The sequence below is a fragment of the Rutidosis leptorrhynchoides genome, chromosome 8 (genome assembly GCF_046630445.1).
Source record: "Rutidosis leptorrhynchoides isolate AG116_Rl617_1_P2 chromosome 8, CSIRO_AGI_Rlap_v1, whole genome shotgun sequence".
In the NCBI taxonomy this organism is placed as follows: Eukaryota; Viridiplantae; Streptophyta; class Magnoliopsida; order Asterales; family Asteraceae; genus Rutidosis; species Rutidosis leptorrhynchoides.
This window is the reverse complement of record NC_092340.1, coordinates 117,446,830-117,473,164: the sequence shown is the minus strand read 5'-3', so window position 1 is coordinate 117,473,164 and position 26,335 is coordinate 117,446,830. Positions and strand designations below refer to the sequence as shown.

General features: G+C 34.3%; 1 protein-coding gene across 1 annotated transcript; it reads right to left on the bottom strand.

Moving 5' to 3' along the window:
• Positions 1 to 2,385: 2,385 nt before the first annotated feature.
• On the bottom strand, positions 2,386 to 4,359 carry LOC139861745 (1-aminocyclopropane-1-carboxylate synthase 3-like). Its single transcript, XM_071850241.1, has 2 exons — positions 3,977 to 4,359; positions 2,386 to 3,731 (listed from the first exon to the last, which is right to left on the bottom strand). Exons 1-2 carry the CDS (start codon positions 4,247 to 4,249, stop codon positions 2,586 to 2,588), a joined length of 1,419 nt encoding a protein of 472 aa, XP_071706342.1. The 5' UTR covers positions 4,250 to 4,359; the 3' UTR covers positions 2,386 to 2,585.
• Positions 4,360 to 26,335: the final 21,976 nt, after the last annotated feature.

Below are 26,335 nucleotides of genomic sequence, written 5' to 3'. Positions count from 1 at the left end.
TATGATAAAAAATATCTTTTCAACACTTATGTGTTTTCCTTAATCATAAGCTAAAATGTCATTAAGACATCATTATGTGTGATTAACTAGGATTAGTGTCGTAGTGACCGAAACTCTTTTGAATATGAAAAGGAAAACTATATTAGGCATACTAAAAAAGGTTTCGTGAATTATAGATGCCCCGAGGTGATCAAACTCTATTTGGATAGAAGATTTGATCAGAACATCTACTTTCGCACCACGGTCCACCGTGGTGTCAACCGTGCACCACGTTTCTCAGAAACCGTGGTACAGACCACTCACAGTTGAACCTGCAGTCGACCGTGACTTAGACCGCAGACATGCCGCATTTGTAAAACACACTTTTGAAACTTTTACGCGTGTTTTGGTCGTTTGCTAGAGAAAAAGTAGATTTATGAACTTGCGTGTTTACTTAATTCCACGTGTAATCATTCTTAGCAAGTTGTCATCATCAAACAAAGATTAGCAATGTTTAAATATTAACATTGAGTTATCAACCAACACTCCTCATTCTATTATGAAAGGAAATATTGACGTGACGGTAGAGAAAATTGTATCATTATTTAGCCTAATTAACAGCAATATGAAAACTGTAAAAATGACCTTATGAGAACTCTTTCTGTTATTTAGATGTAAATACTAGGGTTGTTAACGAACTAAACTCAAGTCGAACAGTAAGAAGCTAAGCTCGGCTCGTTCGAAAACTGATATGTTCTAACTCAACTCAAGCTCGATAAAAAAATTATAACTTGTTCGAGTTCGAACTCGAATATTTTGGTTTGTCCAATCTCAAATATTCGTTTGACTTTGCTTGATTACAAGCTTGAATTCGAGCTCGAATCGAATTCGATCTCAATTATACACATTTATGATCATAAAGATATTTTTATAGCCATGTTTTTAGATAATCCTTGTATTTAAAGTTTGATTTAGTTGTGTAATACTTGTATTTATATATTAATAAATATCACATTTCAATAAAAAAAAAATTGAAGTAATCTTTCCACATACATATATAGTGTACTCATCCTATCTCCATTCATTCTATCTCCGTTGTTTCTTCTATCCAATGTGGGATGAACTAAATAAGTGAAAAAATTTCATCCCACATTGAATGTGAGAAAGAAAATGATAAAAAGAATATACTTATAAATATAAGACTCTAAGTGTTTATAGTTTCATATACCTAGCATTTATGTTTTGCTAGTTAAAAATTTAACTTTCTAGTTACATACTATAGTATAAATTTAATACCAACATGTATAAGTCTTAAATTAAACATATGAATTCTCATACAAGCTTGTTCGACAAGCTCACTTAGCTTGGTTCGTGTAGCTAGACTCGTTTAAACATAAATGAGCAATCGAATTCGAGCCATATAAGCACGATTAACTCGTTCAATTATTAAACGAGTTTTTGAGCGAGTCAAGTGGAATATTAACTTTCTCATACTTCACAAGTCAAACAATATTTTTTATTCGGACTCGGCTCGAGTTTGTACTGGTTAAAACTTGAACTCGAAATAGACGAGCTCAAACTCAAATAGCTCGTTTAAAGTCAAGTTCGTTAATATCCCTAGTCAACACAATTCATGATTAAGTTGGTACGATATGTATTATCGTGGAAGCTAGGCTGTTAGCCGCATATACTATCAGTCTTAATAAAGACTTAAATTAAAATCCTTTACGTGATCAGACTTAACCTAACATCGTTGACTTCAAATAATTAATTTATGTGTTGTTATTCAAATTAATTTGGATTATATATAAAAAAAAATAGATATTATTAAGTTTTGTTTTACTATAAAACACAACAATGCTATATTGTAATTTTTTAACAACATTTTGGAATCACTTAAGGAGATTAAACTATCCACACGTTCATCACCGCCCCAACACTTTCCAGAAGGAAAGGCTCAATCCTAGGACATGGGAGATAAATCTCCTTCCCCCACCGTCCTCACAACGCGATGTACGGAAGACACTCTTTGGTGAATTTCAAGAGTTAAAGGACAACCTTGTGTGCATTGCTGCACCTCACGGGAGTCGAACTCCTGACCTCCCGTTAAGAGATGCAGATGACTACCACATGAGCTACAATACGAAGTTTATATTGTAATAAATAACTTTAAATTAGTCAAGGTTAATAACATATGACTTCGTATATCTTTAATTCAAAGGTTTAGGTGTGTCGAGAATTATTATAATTAGCAATAGTAAGGATGTCTTCACGGTTATTGAGAACTATCCAATATATCATCAGTATTGTTTGAATACGAAGTAACTTTTGTTTAGTTATACATCAATAATTATAAATATAAATGTTAATGATTAAATAGGTCGGCAAAAGAAAGAATCATGTGCAAGTTTTAGATATGAATTAACGTTGATCGAATACAAAGGTGCAATCTCTGCATGAAATACGTACGCAAACTACGTACCAAACGGCAAAAAAATTCCATGAAACTCAATACATCATATATTGAGAAAAAAATTAAATCACAAATAAACAAACCACGTACATGCACATCTCATTTAATTTCGTCATTGATCATCAATTGATCGTTACTCTTGACTATGAACCTTTTTCCCTGTTCGCAACGTTAGCGAAAAAACCCACTTGGGCAGTGATTTCGACTTTCTTGAATTTCGGTTTAGCGGCTGCAATCGTTTACTCATCTCGTTGTTATTCATGGCTAAGGAATCCACAAACGAATGTAAACGTTGCATGGCAAGTTTTAGGGTATCATGTGACATGTTTGCAAAACAAACCCTAAACCAACCCGGTTCACTACAATGACATGATGAACCGGGTGATATATTCAACCCTACTTCATACACTATCTTTTTCCATAACTCCATTTCACCTTCAAAACTTTGTGACTTCAAAAGTCCTCTCATATCAACCCAACTAAATAAACCGGCATTACTTTTTAACGATCGAATTCCCGCTTTTTGTAACGCCTTTTCGAGCATTTCATGTCTTTGTCTCAGCCTTTTTCGATTCTCCGATAGATAATTTCTTGTAAACTTTTTATCGGATAGAATTTTCGATAACAAGTATTGAGTTTGAGATGAAATTAACCCAAAGCTCGACATTTTGGTCGCGGTTGATACCACAATATCGTTGTTGGAGTAAATCGCTCCAATTCGAAAGCCTGGTAGACCAAGATCTTTCGAAAGGCTATAAACAATGTGAACTTGTTTCACAACATCAGTGTTCATAAGATTCTTGTTCTTTAGAATCTCCATAATGCTAATGAAACCAGGATTGCAAAATACGGTGCCAGAGTAGATTTCGTCGCTAATGAGATGAATGTTTTTTGTTGATATAAATTCAACAAGAAGCTCGAGCTCGTTTAAGTTCAACGACGTACCTAATGGGTTTGAAGGGTTTGTAACTAACACGCCTTTTACGTTAAGCTTCAATTTTTGTGCTTGTTGGTATGCTTCATCTAGGGCCGATTTAGTGACTCTAAAACCATTTGAGCTAGAGCAATGAATTGGTACTATTTCAGCACCCGTTCGCCACTTGAGATCTCTATCGAACCCTGGATAATAAGGTGTAGGAAGAAGGAATGCATCACCCGGATTAGCAAGACAAAACATTAAGGTTTCATTCGCGGACGTTGATCCTGCGGTTAGCACTAGGTTGTTTGGATTAAATGTTACTTTGTTCTCTCTAATCTCCGACATAAATTCTGCTAACGCCTGTAATTCAAATACAAGAGTGTTAATAATTATCAAACAAGTAAGATAATATTTCACAAAAAATCAATTCAATCATGGCAAAAAAACAATTGAAGTTTGTCCCATAAGCCGAAATAGGCTGATGAATAGGGAAAATATTATCCATTTACCTGTTCTATCAAACAAGATAATAGGTTTAAATTTCCTAAAGGATGTATTTATAAGAGATACTTTAGTAAAAAAAAACAAATAGTTAGAGGGCTTACATTTTTGAAAGCAGGGAGGCCATGATAATCTTGAAAGAGAGCAAGTTCCTTGAAAATGGAATGATTTTTAGGTGTGAATCCTGAAGAATGTGGGTTGTTTTTGAGCCATGATTCAAGAAGATCGAAACAGAGTTGATTTTCTGCGAGACCCATTTGGATGATTCCATTTGGGTTGTTAATTGGGTCGTACGGATTCTTTTCGTATTCTTCCCATCCAAGGAAGTAAGATGAATCTTGACCATGAGAGTTACATGTGGCCTTTGCAGACAGCATATTGAATTGAATTTATATATTTATATTTAATATTTATTCTTATATAAATAATTAAATAATAAAATTGAATTATATATTTATGTGGTTACGTGAGAGAGAACTGAGTGTACAAATTTGTAGTTGGAAAAAGATTTGGTTTGAGTGATGGAGAAGAGTTTGAGTATTTATAGGAAGCTGAAAGGATAGAGAATAAAAAGAATGCCACGTCATATCATTTGACATTTGTTGGATATATTTGTAGGTGGATTATAAACACGTACTAGACAGAGTTTCTTTGTTATAATCCAAAAAAATCAATTAACAAGCTTAACGAATATAAAAATTCAGTAGCTCTCTCTCACTACTTGACAAAAGTAAGTCGAATATTCACTAAAAATTACGATGTGTGTTATACATTATTTACTTAATATTTGATTCAACTTAGAATTTACGTAATTATTTTTCTCAAAAAGTATTAATGATAAAATGTGAAAAATTATGGTTAAATTAAGTATTCGATAGGTATTGTGGGTACGTGGATCCATCTCTATTTGAAAGATGTGATTATTTTTGCCAAGCTCTATATTTAACGGTAACAAATGTGACACGTGGCTAAAGTTTGACTTCGATATGTCGTAGTTAAATAGAATTTTGACTTTGTAATGTTTAGTTTTCTAGTTAGTTCATATATAAAACTTTTTTAATCGTTATAAAAAAAAGTATAAACGCATCTATGTACCTAAAATCAATTTTTCCTTCGGGCTCAAATTTTCGATTTATTTTTGAGCGGATTAATTTCGAAATGACAATCTATTATGGAAGCTGCTTGGTTGTCAAGCCAAGGCTATTTGACTAATATTAATTTCCAACTTTGTAAATAAAAAAAAAAATTAATTAGGCTGTAATATTCGCCTCCTTATTTTTTTTTCGTACATATCCTCAGGGAAATTATGAAGAAATTGCCATAAACCGTAATTTAATAGAGTACAGTTGTGCTCACCCTTTGTCACTATCTCGCTTTGTTTGCATGACAAACTTAACCCAAATATATCTACTCCGTATAATAAAAAATATATAGAGAGATCATAATATTTTTTATTTTTTGAACGGCGAAATATATTAAGAAAAAAATTAGCTAGAGAGATCATAATATCATGTATTAAAAAATCCGAGAAACAGAAACAGACACATATGTAATATTATATATGTGTGTTCATGCACACTAATACATTAAAAATATTCTATACACTTTTTTTGTTACGTCCACACCGAAGGTATTTCGTATGCTCGAGAAACATATTAAATTAATGTGGCTAATGTGTTATGATTCAAGTCGGGTCATACCCAATAACAAGCTTGCCAACACTTTACAAGTATTTAATCTTAACGGTTGGATCGTTAAATAAATACGCGACACTTGACATTTAGAAAATCGGTTTTCTAAAGTATTATCACTTGAGATAAATTATGTGGATAATTTATATATAATTGTTTATAGATTTAAATGATTATATTATGTTATATTTTATAAAAGATTTATAAAATGTAAGTAAAATAAATAATGCATGGTTTTATTTAACAAGTTTTGTAATTGTATTAACAAGTTTTATAAAACAATTACAATAATGTTATAATACTCCCATGGTGGGCAGATTTTGGGACTCCAAGAAGTCCACTCATGCTTAGTTTTTTGTTGCTTTTAAGTAGCACAACTCCTCATGAGCATGGGTAGAAGAGGTAGGACTTGTTGGAGACTTAAAACTACATGCAATTACACATATTCTAGTGATAAAACTAAGCAATAAAACTGCTTCCTGGATGCTGTTTCTGTCGTGATAATTCAGCAGCAAAAAGGGGTTCAAAAGTTTGGTTTTTCAAGTGATAATCAAACATCATTAAATCCTAACCAAAGTACTAAGTGTTGGTGATAAGTTTGGGGTATAATCTCTTGAGGTTTCATAGTTTTGAGGCTCCATTCATCATCATATTTTGACATAGCTGCTGTCCATTTTCTTGGGTCTAAAAGGAGAGAGTTTCAAGCTTGGTTTTAAGGTGATTAAGTGTCTAAAACATAACCAAGTTCAAGGGTGGTGTTGGTGTATCAAAAGCTTGGGGTTCACACACTTGTTCATCATCTTCATCATCACTTATTAACCTCCTAACTTGGAGAAGGTATAACCTCTAAACTACTTCTATTTTGCAAGCATATTTCATGACTTGATGTCTAATTGGAATTCAAATAATTTGGTCAAAATATATACACTTGTTTTCTTAATGAATCGTGCTTCCGCTTGCTATAAATCTTACTAAATTGGTTTAGTGATTATGTTAACATTAAGAACATGTTGTTATATTGAATTCCAACAATGGTATCTAGAGCCAAAGTTGTTGAAATATGCTTCAAGATGTTGTTTTAAACCCACTGTATTTGCAATTTATCAACATGCATGAAAGTAGATTGCAAAAATTCATGGGTTTGGATGGGTGTATGTTAATGGCCGAAATATAGGGGTTCCAAAATGGGTTTTGATTCTTCCATTTTGGTTATATTTGGTTGCATGTTCATGTTCACAATCATAGCCTTGACCTTGTGTTTGGTTGCATGTTTGAATGATTTGTATATATTCATTTGGTATGTAATATTAATTCATTCATTTGGTTTGTAATATTATTTTGTTTATGTAATTTATTTTATATTTGGTATGTAAAATAGATTAGGTTGTAATTTCATTTTTAGACAAAATGTATTAGGATATATTTTGTAAAATGATGAAGATGATGAAGACTTGAAGAACACAAGAAGAAGCATTTGGATGCAAGATTAAGTGAGAGATTTAAAATCTCCTACTTTGTGTTATAACCCTTACCGGTGGCATTTGTCTTCGGCTAAACAAATGTCTACCAAATTGGCTTGATTGTGAACATGCTTGATTTGCATGTGTGGTTGTTTATTGTGTTTGTATGTTACAAATTAACAACAAGCAAAATGACAATTTAATTGGTTAAATTAGACATTATTAACACATGCAAAATGACAATTTAATTGGTTAAATTAGGAATGGCTAAAAGGATTTAATAATTGGTTATTAAAACATAATAAATGGTTTATTATCAAAGTAGTATAATTAGATTTATTACATGACATGAAAATGGATTTCAAATGAACCATACACTAAATGCATGTTGGTGTATGGTATAAAAGTTTTCTCAAACTAGAATTAAAGAAAACTTAAAACCCTTTACACACTAGGTTAACAAGTTTAAACGCCATCCTATTGCATGACACTTAAACGTATTAGGGAACTTATAATGGGATAAAGGTCACCTAACCGTTATGAGCAAACTAATATGATTAAGGTAAATATCGCACACTTGTGGGATAAAGGTCACCTAACCAACTTGTATGTTAAGTTTACATGTCTATACAAGTAGGACGACTTGATTTGGAAATCATGAACTTAGGGTCACCGAAGCATGATGAACAAATAGGCGTTGATGGGATAATATGCCATGCAAAAGGATTGCATGATCCCATAACTTAGAAGTTGCAAAAGGATTGCAATTGTCATATAATGACTACCTAGCTAAATCAAATGACGGGATAAAGGTCACCTAACCAAAATTTGATTTACCGTTGGATTCTAAAAATTTAATAAATATCAATTGGATTTAAAGGGTATTAATTATTAAATTAAAATTAATACTTAAACAACTTTGTTAAATTTTGTAGATGGCCGCCAATAACAACAACAACATTCCAAACGCACCTATCAACTTTAACAACCTATCGTTGAGGTCAATCCTCGAAAAGGAAAAACTCAACCATACGAACTTCATGGATTGGTTTCGCAATCTAAGAATTGTCCTCAAACTAGAGGATAGGGCGTATGTGTTGGAAGACCCCATTCCCGATCAACCAGACAAGGATGATACGGAAGGCATGGCTTATTGGGAGAAATATTGCACTGATTCGGTGCAAGTTTCTTGCCTCATGCTTGAGACTATGATACTCGAACTCCAAAAGGATTTTGAGCATCATAGTGTATATGACATGATCACACAGTTGAAGGAGATGTTCCTTCAACAAGCTCGTGTCGAGCGCTTCGAAACGGTTCGAGCGCTTCATGCATGTCGAATGGACGACTCCCAATCCGTTTCATCTTATGTCCTTAAGATGAAAAGCCTAATTGATCGAGCGAACTGTCTAAACTGCAACGTGTCTAATGAATTAGCCACGGACCTTATCCTTAACTCCTTGTCAAAGAGGTTTGACACATTTGTAATGAATTACAATATGAATGGATGGGATAAGAGCATTGGCGAATTACACGCCATGCTTAAGACGGCAGAAACAAGCATGGGTAAAAGGGCTTCACCCGTGTTTACGATCAATGAAGGCGGGTCCAAAAATAATAACACTTCTAAGCCAAAGGTGGCTAAGAGAAAAGGAGCCACCTACCAAGGCAAGGGCAAGGGAAAGGGGAAGATGGTTACCCCAACCAACAACAATAACAAGAAACAAAAGGTTGTCGGAAAGGCTAACCCCAAGGAAGATCCGTGCTTTGGTTGCGGTGAAATGAGTCACTGGAAACGTAACTGCCCGGTCTACCTTAAGGAGTTGAAGGAAAAGAGGGATGCAGGGCAAACCTCAGGTAATGTATATATGGTATACATTGAGCTTAGTATTACTTCTTCTAATACATGGGTATTAGACACAGGATGTGGAACTCATATTTGCAATTCATTGCAGGGGTTCAAAAGAAGTTATCAAGATACGGGAACAACAAGTCTCTTCATGGGAAATGGAGCAAGGGTGCAAGTGAAAGCTCATGGAGACTTTGTTTTGAAGCTTCCAAGTAGTTTGGAACTTATCATGAAAAATGTTTTGTATGCACCCGATTTATCTCGAAACATTATTTCTGTATCTCATTTGAAACAATATGGTTTTAATCTTAATTTCATTAATTATGATATCCATGTTTCTTTTGATAATGTGTTCTATTTTAAGGCTTCTCCTTCGAATGGTATTTATGAATTGGTTCATGATGACACATCAAACAATAGCTCAATGTTCCATGCAAACACCAAGAAACTCAAAAGGGATTTGAGTGATTCCTACTTATGGCATTGTCGCCTTGGTCACATAAACAAGAATCGAATGCATACACTTCAAAAGAATGGAATTTTGAAATCAAATGAACTAAACTCGTTTGATGTATGTGAATCTTGTTTACAAGGTAAAATGACTAAAGCACCTTTCAAAGGGACCTATGAAAGGGCTAAGGACTTATTGGGATTAATACATTCGGATGTATGTGGACCCTTTAAGCCCATAACTAGGAATGGTGAAAGATACTTCGTTACTTTCATTGATGACTTTAGTCGTTTTGGATATGTCTACTTATTAAGACACAAGGACGAAACTTTTGAAGCATTCAAGGAATACCAAAACGAAGTACAAAATCAACTCAAAAGGACAATCAAGGTACTTCGTACCGATAGAGGAGGTGAATACCTAAGCGATGCTTTCCAAGATCATCTTAAAGGTTGTGGGATTATCTCACAAATTACTCCTCCTGGAATACCCCAACTTAATGGAGTTTTCGAAAGGAGGAACCGAACCCTAATGGATATGGTTCGATCTATGATGGCTAGAAGCATGTTACCTCTATCATTTTGGGGTTATTGTCTATGCTGCGCGGCTCGTATTTTAAATATGGCCCCAACCAAGAAAGTGGAACGAACACCTCATGAGATGTGGTTTGGAAAACCTCCATCTCTATCATACTTAAAGGTATGGGGATGTGAAGCTTATCCTAAGCGTTACGTCCCTAATAAGTTGAATGCTTGATCCACGAAGTGTATCTTCATAGGATATCCCAAGGATGATATGGGATATTATTTCTATGATCCTTCCGAGAAGAATGTATTCGTTGCTCGGAAGGCAGAATTCCTTGAAACTAAGTTACTAATGGAACGTAATAGTGAAAGGAAGATAGATCTTGAAGAGGTTCAAGATCAAGTAGATGATACACAATTGGTTGACACTAGCACTCAACATGAAAATATTGAGAATGATCAAATGGATGATCAAAGTATACAAGACGTTCGCAGATCTGGTAGGATTAGTAATCCTCCTGAGAGATATGGGTTTCTCATGGATGATTGCTATGTGGTTGATTTGGATGAACCAACAAACTACCAAGATGCTTTATCAAGGATTGATAAAGATAAATGGCAGGAAGCCATGAACGCTGAGATGCAATCCATGTATGACAACCAAGTTTGGGAACTAGTTGTACAACCTGCTAGCTCCAAGTTAGTTGATTGTAAATGGATTTTCAAGATGAAAACCGGCATGCATGGAAACTTAAATACATATAAAGCTAGACTTGTAGCAAAAGGTTTCACTCAAACTCAAGGGGTTGACTATGATGAAACTTTTTCGCCTGTGGCAATGCTAAAGTCTATTAGGATATTATTTGCCATTGTTGCTCATTATGATTATGAAATATGGCAAATGGATGTCAAGACCGCTTTCCTAAATGGATATCTTGAGGAAGATGTCTATATGGTTCAGCCTGAAGGTTTTGTCGATCCGAAACATCCTAACAAAGTATGTAAGTTAAAGAAGTCAATCTACGGATTGAAACAAGCATCTAGAATGTGGAATCATCGTTTTAATGAGGAAGCCAAGAAATTTGGCTTCATTAAAAATGGTGATGAAGCTTGTGTATACAAGAAAGCTAGTGGGAGCACCATCATGTTCCTTGTATTATATGTGGATGATATATTATTATTTGGGAATGATATCCCGGGAATGCAAGGAGTTAAAACTTGGCTAAAAGGCTGCTTCTCCATTAAGGATCTTGAAGAAGCACAATACATTTTGGGGATTAGGATCTACAGGGATAGATCCAAGAAATTGATAGGTTTGAACCAAAGTGAATACATTGAAAAGATCTTGAAAAGGTTCAAGATGGATAACTCTAAGAAAGGTTTGGTACCTATTCAAAGAGAAACACTCTTTAGTTCATCTCAGTGCCCACCACGAAAGATGAACAAGAGAGAATGAAGAAAGTCCCGTACACATCTACTATTGGGTCAATCATGTATGCAATGATATGCACTAGACCGGATGTGTCATGCGCTCTTAGCTTGACAAGTAGATATCAGAATAACCCAGGAAACAGTCATTGGATTGTGGTTAAAAGTATATTGAAATACCTTAGGAGGACTAAGGATATGTTTCTTATATACGGGTCTGGTAAGGAGGAACTCGCTATAAAAGGTTACGTGGACGCGAGTTTTGAAACTGATCGTGATGATTCTCGATCACAATCCGGTTATGTCTTCACATTAAATAGAGGTGCGGTCTCTTGGAAGAGTTCAAAACAGGATGTTGTTGTGTTATCCACTACAGAGTCGGAGTACATTGCGCGCTCATTGGCAGCTCAGGAAGCTGCATGGATGAAGAAATTCATCGACGACTTAGGATTAGTCCCTTCCATTCAGGACCCTCTTGAGATCTTTTGTGACAACGAGGGTGCGATTGCTCAAATCAAGGAACCTCGTGCTCACCAAAAGACCCATCACATTGAGCGGAGATTCAACTACATAAGGGATGAAGTTGAAAAGGGAAAGATATTTATTCGCAAAGTTCACACAGATCTTAATATAGCGGATCCACTCACGAAACTCTTACATGGTGCAAAACATCAAGGGCATGTTTGTGCATTAGGGCTTCGATATTCTAGTGATTGGTTGTGATCTGTTTTAAGTATTGTAACGGAACGAAGTGGTTCTAACTCATTAATATAATTATGGTATTAATTTATTAATCTTGAGTCATGTTCCTATTTTGCATATTTTATCCATGAATAAGTAATTATTCTAAATTCCGTAGTCGATTACATTTGTGGGAACAAGTATGAGGTTTAGACTATTATGAACTTGGATTGGTATACATTCACGGGATGAATGTGAGGCAAGGTTGCAACCAAGGTTCATAGATATTTGTGGGATACAAATATTGGAAGACCCGCCCTCAAGATTTACTAAATGGAGCCTTTGTGGTTGATCACGTGTAATCTTGAGTAAAGGCGAATATCATTGTATCCTCTGACCTGAGATACATATTGGGTTCGGATATTTACCAAGTATTGTGCCTTGATTCTTTCCTTTGCTATTCTGAAATATGGTAATTCATAAGGAAGAGCTCAGGTATAATGCAAGGTATATATTTAGGACGTATGTAGTCAAGATGGAATTTGTCCCTCTTATTCGTTGAGAGTCAGATGTTTAAGGCCTGATAAAGTTAAATCTAGAAGAGAGTGATCACTCGGTGTCTCTTGGATTTAACATGACATCTAGGACGAAAGGATATAATGAAAGATTCACTTATTCATATTCGAGATGGGAACTCGAAAGGGATGATGTTATTGAATGGCACAAAGTCATAACAGGTTGGGGGTGATGGACGGTCGTTAGGTGGTATCCATCACTTGCATTAATTTCTTATGTTTCTCGTGCAAGTGGGAGATTGAAGGTATTTCGTATGCCCGAGAGACATATTAAATTAATGTGGCTAATGTGTTATGATCCAAGTCGGGTCATACCCAATAACAAGCTTGCCAACACTTTACAAGTATTTAATCTTAACGGTTGGATCGTTAAATAAATACGCGACACTAGACATTTAGAAAATCGGTTTTCTAAAGTATTATCACTTGAGATAAATTATGTGGATAATTTATATATAATTGTTTATAGATTTAAATGAATATATTACGTTATATTTTATAAAAGGTTTATAAAATGTAAGTAACATAAATAATGCATGGTTTTATTTAACAAGTTTTGTAATTGTATTAACAAGTTTTATAAAACAATTACAATAATGTTATAATACTCCCATGGTGGGCAGATTTTGGGACTCCAAGAAGTCCACTCATGCTTAGTCTTTTGTTGCTTTTAAGTAGCACAACTCCTCATGAGCATGGGTAGAAGAGGTAGGACTTGTTGGAGACTTAAAACTACATGCAATTACACATATTCTAGTGATAAAACTAAGCAATAAAACTGCTTCCTGGATGCTGTTTCTGTCGTGATAATTCAGCAGCAAAAAGGGGTTCAAAAGTTTGGTTTTTCAAGTGATAATCAAGCATCATTAAATCCTAACCAAAGTACTAGGTGTTGGTGATAAGTTTGGGGTATAATCTCTTGAGGTTTCATAGTTTTGAGGCTCCATTCATCATCATCTTTTGACATAACTGCTGTCCATTTTCTTGGGTGCAAAAGGAGAGAGTTTCAAGCTTGGTTTTAAGGTGATTAAGTGTCTAAAACATAACAAAGTTCAAGGGTGGTGTTGGTGTATCAAAAGCTTGGGGTTCACACACTTGTTCATCATCTTCATCATCACTTATTAACCTCCTAACTTGAAGAAGGTATAACCTCTAAACTACTTCTATTTTGCAAGCATATTTCATGACTTGATGTCTAATTGGAATTCAAATAATTTGGTCAAAATATATACACTTGTTTTCTTAATGAATCGTGCTTCCGCTTGCTATAAATCTTACTAAACTGGTTTAGTAATTATGTTAACATTAAGAACATGTTGTTATATTGAATTCCATCACACACAATAGTTTTGAATCGTTAAGGCAAATCCCTTAATTAAATGCAGAAGAACTTTATTTTTCGCTTTTCTAAATTTTAGGTCAGGCCAAAATAAAACTTATGTCTAAGTATATTGTCTTATAAACAACGTAAACTCATCACTCTACACAACTTTTTCACAAATAATTACAGATTTACTGTCCTACTTGAACCGAAAACCTAGTAGTTGAATGGATTCCTCAATATCACTAGATAGCCGAGTGGTTGTGGCCTTTAGTTCTTTGAAAGATATCTCATGTTCAAATCATATCTAGAACGAATATTTAGTGGTGACTAGTGATGAGTTGAAAATATCCAGCGAGTAATCCTGCTGGACTGCGTAAATTAGAGTATGAGGTCGGATTATTCGCCTTTTCGGATAACCCAAACATGAAAAACCTTATACCTTTTTTTTTATTTTTTTTACAATGAACTGTTAACATTTATATAATATAATTGACATTAAATAAGACTTTTTGTTCATTTTCATACAATTTTAATCAACTTAAATGTATTCTCTACTCTCAAGTGAAACACAAATGTTCAGAACATATTCACTCAAGTAAATAACACGTAAGCTTTTACACTTTTATATATACGTGCAATTATGTTTTTACACTTATTTTATACGTGTAATTCAAGTGAGAAATATGCATAAAATTTTGTTGTTACGTCCACCCAAAATTTTTGTATCGTTAATTAAGGCTTCCCTTTTTTGAGTGAACAAATATCTACACAATTTGTGAAGTGTAGAAGAACATTACTAGAGCCGTCTCGGAATTCTCAGAGTTCTTGATCGAGTAAAAACTAATTAACTATTAATACAATGTATCATATTTAACTATAAAAATGTTTATTATTTTTGTTACGTTTCAATCAACTTTGAAACAACCTAAATAATAACCTATTTCTCTTATGTATATTTACCTTTCAAAACGTTTTGAAGTTCTTTAAGACTGGTTGTAGGACAGCATTATAGCCCCCACCCCCCCCCCCCCCCCCCCCCTCCCCCCACCCCCATCCCCCCTCGGCGCCTCTGTGGGGGCGTGATGGGCCATTTGTTTCGCCGGCGTGATGAGTCCATCACCAGAATCATTTGCAGACCAAAAACACGTATATCCAATTGTTGCTGTACACGTGGATTGATGAAACGGCTATATTATAGCCGTTGAGGAATTTTGAATATTTTTTTTTTCTTTTATAAATACCATTCTTCCCATTTGAATTTTTCACACAATTTCTTCAATATACCACTTCTATACTTACAAAAATTCAACGGCAAAAGCTTTGACTTTTTGATATATGGGATTCGGATGATGAAGACGAATTGAATATTTTACGAGAAATGGCCGAAGAATTAGATGCTGAAGAGGCTATAGCTGAAGAGGCTACAAACAATGTACGAGTTCCACGATCTCGAATTTACATTCGTAGAGATCGTGAACTTGTAGGTCAAAACCTACACAAACACTACTTCCAATAGAATTCAACTTATCCTGAAAATATATTCAGGAGACGTTTTAGAACGAGTAGTAGATTATTTAAGCGTATCGTCAATGATATACTCAATTACGATGTTGATCCATTACCACTTCATTTTGAATATTTTAAACAAAAAAGTGATGCTCTTGGGCGACTAGGTTTTACTACGATACAGAAATGTACATCCGCTATGCGTCAATTGGCTTACGGTACAACAGCGGACATGTTTGACAAATACTTACAAATGGCTGAAGGTACATCAATTCTCTGTCTCAATAGCTTTTGTAAATGTGTTTTTGTAACACACTGATTTTTTTTTTAAACACAGCGAAAGTACATATTATTACCTAAATATCCCTGGTTAACATGATTACAACATTCCAAAACATCGGTGTTACATTAAAACATTACAAAACCATAAAACATCAGAGTTAACTCATAGTCAAATATGTCTTCTAATCCATCCGTAACACCCATCTTAATCAGCAGTACCTAAACCTGCAAGGAGTGAAAATGTGGGAAATTAGCAGAACTGCTAAGTGAATGGATACCATCTAACAGACCAATCATAAGCAACTGAACATGTAAGGGTCTCAGATATGCTAACGTCCTGAACTAGCATACAACAACAACTTGATAATATGAGGATCGGCGGCTTGTACGAGCACATGACTTAGTTGATCAGGTTACAGTCTATCGATAGTCCGCTTTACTAACTCCACTGCATAAGCGTCCAGACGCAACATATGCGTCCATCTATGCTATACTAAACAATCAGTAACATCATGACCAACTAGGCTACCACGGTCGACCTCACACCAACCCAACCTTGCCGCCTCGGTGGGTTCCCAACCTTGCCTCCTCGGTTGGTGTCCAACTAACAGTGCGCACATAAGATCACAGATAATCAGTCATGCAATCGTCCTAACTAGCATGGCAATATCTAACTACACATGGAAATCATACTGGATATAAACATAAGAGTAAAGAGTCTGAACAAGTAGCGTGTCAGCTACTTAATACTCTATCCGGATATAGACCCACTCACCGAATACCAACAACTAGCTCAGATAATCTATCACTGAGCGACTTCCTTATTCTTATCACCTGAACATAAGGCAAATCAAGTTAGTTTCTGTCTGTTAGCACAAAACAGCACAGTACAGCAAATCAGCAACAAAAGTGTCACTAAAAGTCCAACTAACACTTATGCATTTTCAGAATTTACATCCTGATTATCATAAGTCACGCGGACAGCATAACGTCTAGAAAAACAGCCAGATTAAACAACTCTGTAGTTCTGATCTACACCCGTACGGTTGCACATGCATCTGTACGGTTGCATGTCCATCCGTACGGTTACATCATGTATCCGTACGGTTGCACACATTCTGCCCGGTTGCACCAACACCACTGCATCCGTACGGTTGCACATGCACCCGTACAGTTGCACCATGTACCCGTGCGGTTGCAAGTTGCAATCATACAGTTGTGTTCTTCGTGCAGCAGCAGCAGAAATGATGGGTTTTCGAACAAAAATACCTAAATCTCGATTTCTACATGTTTTGACACTAAAATCCGTTCAGGAAACATTTATAACAAATAAAGAGACTTAAACCCTAACAGATTATGTCAAAACAACATCAAAATCACAGAATTTGACCAAAAACCCTAATTTGAACCAAAACCTAATTAAGAACAGAAAACCCGCTGATTTGAACACGAATTCAGTTGATATTTACCTTGATTAACACATTGAAATCACAAACAACTGATTACACATAAGGATTCAACACAAAACGAGATTTAAGAGATTAAACGAGATTTAACACACACACAAACAACTGCTTTAAGTGTGTATGTGAAAATGAATATTCTGGAAGAAGCATCACAAATGAGCTGATCTAAAGCTTATATATGTGTTAAAACACAATACCCCATCACACACGGGTATTTACCAGTTATCTAATAACTTTCGTACTTATTTTGACTGCCCTAACGGAGTCCAAATTAAATAAATGAACCTGTTCTGTCACCCTTGTCACAAACTGGTCTTAATCAAATAATCAAATAACACTAAATATATAATTAAAATAAATGCATAATTAGTCACACAATTATGCCTAAGGGCAAAAAGGTTATCTTACATCTATGCCCTGTCTGAGGATGTTACAGTTTTGGAACTTTATGTTGATGAATATCTGAGGAAACCAACTAGTAGCGATATAGCTCGTTTGTATAGCGCGCACGAAGAAAAACATGCATTTAGGGGAATGCTTGGAAGCATTGACTGCATGCATTGGAAGTGGGGGAATTGTCTAACTGCTTGGAAAGGGCAATATACTAGTGGTCATCAAGGTCACCCGACCATAGTTTTTGAAGCAGTTGCTTCATATGATAGATGGATTTGACATGCATTCTTCGGTGCCGCAGGTGCAAGTCGTGATGTAAGAGAACAAAAAATAAGAGATAGAAACATTCATGACTGATAATGCTAAAAACGAACATATATTTCATAGCATTATTCCTCAAGAAATACAAGCTTTTAGTTGCAATTGTTCTATTTACAAGTGATATTCGTTTAAATAATAAAAGATGAAGACAAAAGACAGATTCGACGAATTGAAGACGCAAACGACCAAAAAGCTCAAAAGTACAAAATACAATCAAAGAGGTTCCAATTATTGATAAGAAACGTCTCGAAATTACAAGAGTACAAGATTCAAAACGCAAAGTACAAGATATTAAATTGTACGCAAGGACGTTCGAAAATCCGGAACAGGGACCAGAGTCAACTCTCAACGCTCGACGCAACGGACTAAAAATTACAAGTCGACTATGCACATAAATATAATATAATATTTAAATAATTCTTATAATTATTTATATATTATATAAATAAAATAAACCGTCGGCAAGAAAGACTCCAAAATGGAGTGAGCTGTATTTACAAACTCCGTTACTCGCGGAGTTTGAAGGCAAAAAATGCCGCGATTCGCGGAGCCCCAAAGTTTCAAACTCCCTATAAAGCCAACCGAATTCTGATCATTTTTCATAACATATATATCCATCTCTCTATCTATATCGTATATATTTATATTTATATTTTAATTTTAATTTTAATTTTAATTTTAATCCTAATAATAAGAGTATGTTAGCGAATGTTGTAAGGGTGTAAGTCGAAATTCTGTCCGTGTAACGCTACGCTATTTTTAATCATTGTAAGTTATGTTCAACCTTTTTAATTTAATGTCTCGTAGCTAAGTTATTATTATGCTTATTTAATCCGAAGTAATCATGATGTTGGGCTAATTACTAAAATTGGGTAATTGGGCTTTGTACCATAATTGGGGTTTGGACAAAAGAACGACACTTGTGGAAATTAGACTATGGGCTATTAATGGGCTTTATATTTGTTTAACTAAATGATAGTTTGTTAATGTTAATATAACGATTTACAATTGGGCGTCCCTATAAATTACCAAATACACTCGATCGGACACGATGGGCGGGGTATTTATATGTACGAATAATCGTTCATTTAACTGGACACGGGAATGGATTAATAGCCACTAGAATAATTAAAACAGAGGTGAAATTATGTACAAGGACACTTGGTATAATTGATAACAAAATATTAAAACCTTGGGTTACACTCAGTCGACATCCTGGTGTAATTATTAAACAAAGTATTAAAATCTTGTTACAGTTTAAATCCCCAATTAGTTGGAATATTTAACTTCGGGTATAAGGATAATTTGATGAGGACACTCGCACTTTATATTTATGACTGATGGACTGTTATGGACAAAAACCAGACGGACATATTAAATAATCCAGGATAAAGGACAATTAACCCATGGGCATAAAACTAAAATCAACACGTCAAACATCATGATTACGGAAGTTTAAATAAGCATAATTCTTTTATTTCATATTTAATTTCCTTTATTTTATATTTAATTGCACTTCTAATTATCGCATTTTTATTTATTGTTATTGTATTTAATTGCACTTTTAATTATCGTACTTTTTAATTATCGCAAGTTTATTTTATCGCACTTTTATTATTCGCAATTTCATTATCGTTATTTACTTTACGCTTTAAATTAAGTCTTGTATTTATTTATTATTTTACATTTAGTTTTAACTGCGACTAAAGTTTTAAAATCAAAAAACCGGTCATTAAACGGTAAAAACCCCCCTTTATAATAATAATATTACTTATATATATATTTGTATTTTTATAAAAGTAAACTAATATAGCGTTAAGCTTTGTTTAAAAAGATTTCCTGTGGAACGAACCGGACTTACTAAAAACTACACTACTGTACAATTAGGTACACTGCCTATAAGTGTTGTAGCAAGGTTTAAGTATATCCATTCTATAAATAAATAAATATCTTGTGTAAAATTGTATCGTATTTAATAGTATTTCCTGCTAAAATTAATAGCTATTTTATATACACCTCGCGACACATCAAGTTATTTTTGGCGCCGCTGCCGGGGAATCGCTTAAAAGCCGGAAGCCCAACGCTAATATAAAAAAAAAAGATTTTTAGTTTACTTTTATTAAAATTCGTTTTTATAAAAATACGTTTTTAATTATTCAAAAATATAAAAAGAAAAATAAAAATATAAGTATTTTTAAGATTTTGTTAAATATTTAAGTTTTATAAAGTTTCTTTATTTTTATTTTATAAAAATATAAGTTTTATTTAAGTATTTTGTTTTTATTTAAAACATATAAAAAATATATATATATAAATCTAGTTTTACGATTTTTATTTATAAAATTATAAAGAAGTTCTATTTTTATTTTAGTTTTTAAATATAAGTTTTTATTATATAAATATTTAGATTTTAAAACAGAAAAATATAAAAACAGAAAATAAAAAAAAAATCGCGTCGAATTTTATTTAACCTGTCATCTGAAAATTTGAACCCCGCGACTCGCGGAGTTTTCTGCTTCGGGCACCGCAACTCGCGGAGCCACTCTGACACGGGTACACAGAACCCTAATCAGGCATTAATTACGAATAATTATTATAATTATTATTATAAAACCCTAATTAGATTTTAATTAAATATTTATTTTAGTTTTTATTATTATTTTGTTTAAATAGTGTAATTAAAATATAAAATTAATAGTTTTAATAAATAAATAATATAAAAATAATATTTTTATAAAAATTGTAATTTTTACAACTTTTTGTATATTTTTATATTTTGTCCCTTTTTAATCGTTTTAGCGTAATATTTGTATTTTTAGCTCATATTTAATTTTAAACTTAGTTTTTGCCATAGTTATTTTTACTTCTAGATTTTTAGGCTTTGCCGTAGAATTCCTTAAGTGTTTTTCTTTAGACTAAGATTTAGGTACTTTAGAATTTTGCGACGCCTTTTTAAGTTTTAGTTTCTTTTTAAGTTATTTCCATTTGGGGATTTAGTTTTTCCTGTAAGCTTTAATATTTTTAGACGACTTTTACCTATGTATCAATTATCATTCCAATTAGTAATCTCAATTTGCGATTATAATTTTAAGTTAGTTGTAGTAATAAGGTTAGGTTAGTCAAGTGTTTTTAAGTTTTATAAGTTTCTTTTATTTTTCCGTCACCTTTTATTTTTCAACCATTTTTCTTTTTCGACCTTTTTCGACGAACTCTTTTTCTTTCTTATTTCTCGCTATTCTAGTTTTAGGACATAGATTTTTATTCTACTTCTTATCTAAATTTCTTAAAATTACGAAAATTTATTTTAAGTGGTTAAATTAATAGACATCAAAATTTTCTGGTTCGTAGTAATAGTTGGATTTGTACGTGGACCGGGTTATTGGAGCCAAACAGTCCTCAATTATATTGAGACCAAACGAATCCTGCCCCTCTGCTGCATCTTTTGGCTATTCGAAACGTGGGCAAAATCAGAAAAGTCTATTGATTGGATAACTTATTATAATTTTTCTTTCCTTTTAAAAACTAATAGGATATTCAATGAATGCACCGAGCAAGACGTTCACCACCTTTTGTACGTTCACCACCTGTAACTAGATTAAGAACTTTAGCAAATATTACCACCGTTGATTTTTCTTTAGAATCGTCATCTAGTCGACCAAGTACTCCAGTTCAAATTTTCGATAATCCATTTTTTGAACCCGACCTCATAATTGAGAATCCGGAGAATATTCAGGAACGGTTCGTAGATCCTGAACCACTAAACTTTCCTCCGGAACCACCAATCATTCAAACAGAGATTGTTGAGGAACGAACCATTAAATCAGAATCCTCTAGTGATTCCGATTCAACAAATTCAATTATGGAGAATCTGGAACCTTTAAGTATGGAAGACCGAATGAGAGCTAAACGCACTGGCCAAGGTCACGCAATTACTCATCCAGACATTAATGCGCCAGATTATGAAATCAAAGGACAAATTCTACACATGGTGACTAATCAATGCCAATTTAGTGGTGCGCCGAAGGAAGATCCAAATGAACATCTACGTACCTTTAATAGGATCTGCACACTATTTAAAATCCGAGAAGTGGAGGATGAACAGATATATCTCATGTTATTTCCCTGGACTTTAAAGGGAGAAGCCAAAGATTGGTTGGAATCGTTACCTGAAGGGGCGATTGATACATGGGATGTTTTAGTTGAAAAATTTCTTAAACAATTCTTTCCTGCATCTAAAGCCGTAAGACTTCAAGGAGAAATTGTTACGTTCACACAGAAACCAAATGAAACTCTATATGAGGAGTGGACAAGATTTGGAAAGTTATTAAGAGGATGTCCGCAACATGGTTTAGACACCTGTCAAATAGTACAAATATTCTACCAAGGATGCGACATCACTACAAGGAAAGACATAGATATAGCAGCTGGTGGTTCTATTATGAAGAAAACTGAAACTGATGCTTACAAAATTATTGATAACACTGCTTCCCACTCACATGAGTGGCACCAAGAAAAAGATATCGTTAGATCATCTAAAGCAGCTAGAGCCGATTCTAGCCATGACTTAGATTCCATTTCAGCAAAGATAGATGCTGTCGAGAGACGAATGGAAAAGATGACTATGGATATTCACTCAATACGAATTAGTTGTGAGCAGTGTGGAGGACCACATTTGACAAAAGATTGTCTCAGTATTGAATTAACAATGGAACAAAGAGAGAATATTTCATACATAAACCAAAGGCCTGGAAATAATTATCAGAATAATTATCAACCGCCAAGACCGATTTACAATTAAAACCAGAATTATAACCGAAATATTCCATACAACAACCAACAAGGTCCTAGCAATCAACAAATATCCAATAATACTTACAATCAGCAAAGACCTAATTTTCAAAACAAACCACCACAACAAACCGATGATAAAAAGCCGAATTTAGAAGACATGATGACAAAGCTAGTTGAAACTCAAACGCAGTTTTTCACATCTCAGAAACAAACTAATGAACAAAATGCTCAAGCATTTAGAAATCAACAAGCTTCTATTCAAAATCTGGAACAAGAAGTAAGTAACCTAGCAAGGTTAATAGGTGAAAGAAAACCGGGAAGTCTACCTAGTGATACAAATGCTAACCCCCGGAATGAAACAACTAAAGCTATTACCACTAGAAGTGGTACAACACTTAAACCACCGGAAATACCTGTAACTTCTGATGAAGCTATTCCTACTCAACAAGAACCACAACCTGATCAAGATAAGGAAAAAGAACCGGTAGTTGAAAAGGTTAAAGAAGATAACACAGTTAAGGCTAAACCTTATGTTAAACCATACCAACCACCACTTTCTTACCCGAGTAAAATGAAGAAAGAGAAACTTGAAGCCGAGCAATCCAAATTCTTGGATATGTTTAAACAGATAAATGTAAATCTTCCTTTCATTGATGTGATTTCAGGAATGCCTAGATATGCTAAATTCTTGAAAGATCTAATTGAAAGAAAATGGAAGAACTCTCGGCTGTTACCATGAATGCTAATTGTTCAGCAGTGCTGTTGAATAAGATACCAGAAAAACTATCTGATCCAGGAAGTTTCACAATTCCATGTTTTCTGGGTACTCTTAGTTCAATAGAAGCATTGGCAGACTTAGGTGCTAGTATAAATCTAATGCCGTATTCACTATACGCTAAACTAGACCTTGGAGAATTGAAACCAACAAGAATAACCATACAACTAGCCGATAGATCAATAAAATATCCTAGAGGGATAATGGAGAACATGCTAGTTAAAGTTGGTACTTTAGTATTTCCAGTAGATTTTGTTGTTCTGGACATGGAAGAAGATTCTCAAGTTCCTCTCATATTAGGAAGACCATTCTTAAACACGGCTAAAGCAATGATAGACGTGTTCGGTAAGAAACTGACCCTAAGTATAGAGGACGAGAGTGTTACCTTTTCAGTTGATAGAGCAATGCAACAACCGCAATCTGCAGATGATACATGTTATTATATTCAAACTATAGATGCACATGCAGAATTATTAGAAGAATTTCCAGAATTACAAGGAACAGGAGAATGTTCTTTAGGAGAAGGTAATGAACCAATTGATGAAGCTGAAATGTTAGCTACATTTATAGCTAATGGATATGAACCAACAACAGAAGAAATTCAAATGCTAAAAGAAGAAGACAGATATCGATATAAATCATCGATAGAAGAACCACCGAAATTAGAGTTAAAGCCACTTCCAAACCATTTGGAATACGCTTATTTACATGGTGAATCTGAATTACCTGTAATAATATCGTCTTCTCTTACTGAAAATGAGAAATCACAACTCATTTCTGTGTTGAAAGCTCATAAACCAGCCATTGCATGGAAGATTCATGATATTAAAGGAATAAGTCCTTCGTATTGCACACATAAAATCCTTATGGAAGAAGGTCATAAAACGTATGTGCAACGCCAACGAAGACTAAATCCTAATATGCAAGATGTAGTTAAGAAAGAGATTATTAAACTGCTAGATGCAGGTTTGATATATCCAATCTCTGATAGTACATGGGTTAGCCCAGTTCAATGCGTGCCTAAGAAGGGTGGCATGACTGTCATTACAAATGAGAAAAATGAGCTTATTCCTACTAGGACTGTAACAGGATGGCGTGTGTGTATTGATTATAGAAAATTAAATGACGCCACCAGAAAAGATCACTTTCCCTTACCTTTTATAGATCAAATGTTGGAAAGATTAGCCGGAAATAGTTACTATTGTTTTCTAGATGGATTTTCTGGATATTTTCAAATTCCAATAGCACCCGAAGACCAAGAGAAAACCACATTCACGTGCCCTTATGGTACTTTTGCTTACAAACGCATGCCATTTGGACTTTGCAACGCCCCTGCAACCTTTCAAAGGTGCATGATGGCGATTTTTCACGACATGATAGAAGAATGCATGGAAGTTTTCATGGATGACTTTTCAGTCTTCAGTGATACATTTGAATCATGTCTAGTTAATCTGGAACGAATGCTTATTAGATGCGAACAATCAAATCTAGTACTTAATTGGGAGAAATGTCATTTCATGGTTAAAGAAGGCATCATTCTTTAACATAAAATTTCAAAAGAAGGAATTGAAGTGGATAGAGCTAAAGTAGATGTAATTGCTAAACTTCCACATCCCACCAATGTTAGAGGAGTTAGGAGTTTTCTAGGGCATGCCAGTTTTACCGACGTTTCATAAAAGATTTTTCTAAAATTGCCACTCCTATGAATAAACTCCTAGAAAAGGATGCTCCATTCATCTTTTCAGATGAGTGTATCAAATCTTTTAATATTCTTAAAGAGAAACTCACTAATGCGCCAATCATGATAACACCAAATTGGAATCTACCATTTGAACTAATGTGCGATGCAAGTGATTTTGCAATGAGAGCCGTTTTAGGACAAAGGATTGAAAAACGATTTCAACCTATATATTATGCTAGTAAGACGTTACAAGGAGCACAAACGAACTATACAGCTACTGAAAAAGAACTCCTTGCTATTTTCTTTGCTTTTGACAAATTTCGATCATATCTCGTTCTAGCAAAAACGGTGGTCTATACCGACCATTCTGCTCTTAGATACCTATTTTCAAAACAAGATGCAAAACCAAGATTAATCCGTTGGATCTTACTCTTACAAGAGTTTGATATTGAAATCCGAGATAAAAGAGGAGCAGAAAATCTCGCCGCTGATCATCTTTCTCGTCTTGAAAATCCCGAATTAGAAGTTCTAAATGAATCGGCCATACAAGACAACTTTCCTGATGAATATCTATTGAAGATAGATTATAAAGAAATTCCATGGTTTGCAGACTATGCAAACTATTTAGTATGTGGATTCCTTGAAAAAGGATTATCGTACCAAAGACGAAAGAAATTCTTCAGTGATATAAAACACTATTTTTGGGAAGATCCACATTTGTTTAAAATTTGTCCCGATGGAATAATACGCCGATGTGTATTTGGAGATGAAGCTAGTAAAATTTTAAACCATTGTCACACAGGACCAACAGGAGGGCATTATGGGCCTCAACTAACAGCAAGAAAAGTTTATGATGCTGGATTCTATTGGCCTACAATTTACAAAGACGCACACCTTCTTTGCAAATCCTGTGATGCTTGTCAAAGGGCTGGAAAAATAAGTCAACGTGATGAAATGCCACAAAATGTCATCCAAGTATGTGAAGTATTTGACATTTGGGGTATTGACTTTATGGGTCCATTTCCAAAATCTCATAATAATCTATATATACTCGTAGCCATTGATTATGTATCTAAATGGGTGGAAGCACAAGCTCTCCCAACTTACGATGCACGAGTTGTAGTCAACTTTTTAAAACGTCTTTTTGCAAGGTTTGGAACACCGAAAGCTTTAATAAGTGATCGGGGTACTCATTTCTGTAATAATCAACTTGAGAAAGTTCTTAAAAGATATGGAGTAACTCATAAAATCTCCACCGCATATCA

What these genes read in the sequence shown, in the direction of transcription:
- LOC139861745 (XM_071850241.1), bottom strand. Translation starts at nt 4,249, where the DNA reads ATGCTGTCTGCAAAGGCCACATGTAACTCTCATGGTCAAGATTCATCT. An exon ending in GCCTCCCTGCTTTCAAAAAT is followed by an intron (nt 3,732 to 3,976) that starts GTAAGCCCTCTA and finishes TTTGAATTACAG; the next exon opens with GCGTTAGCAGAATTTATGTC.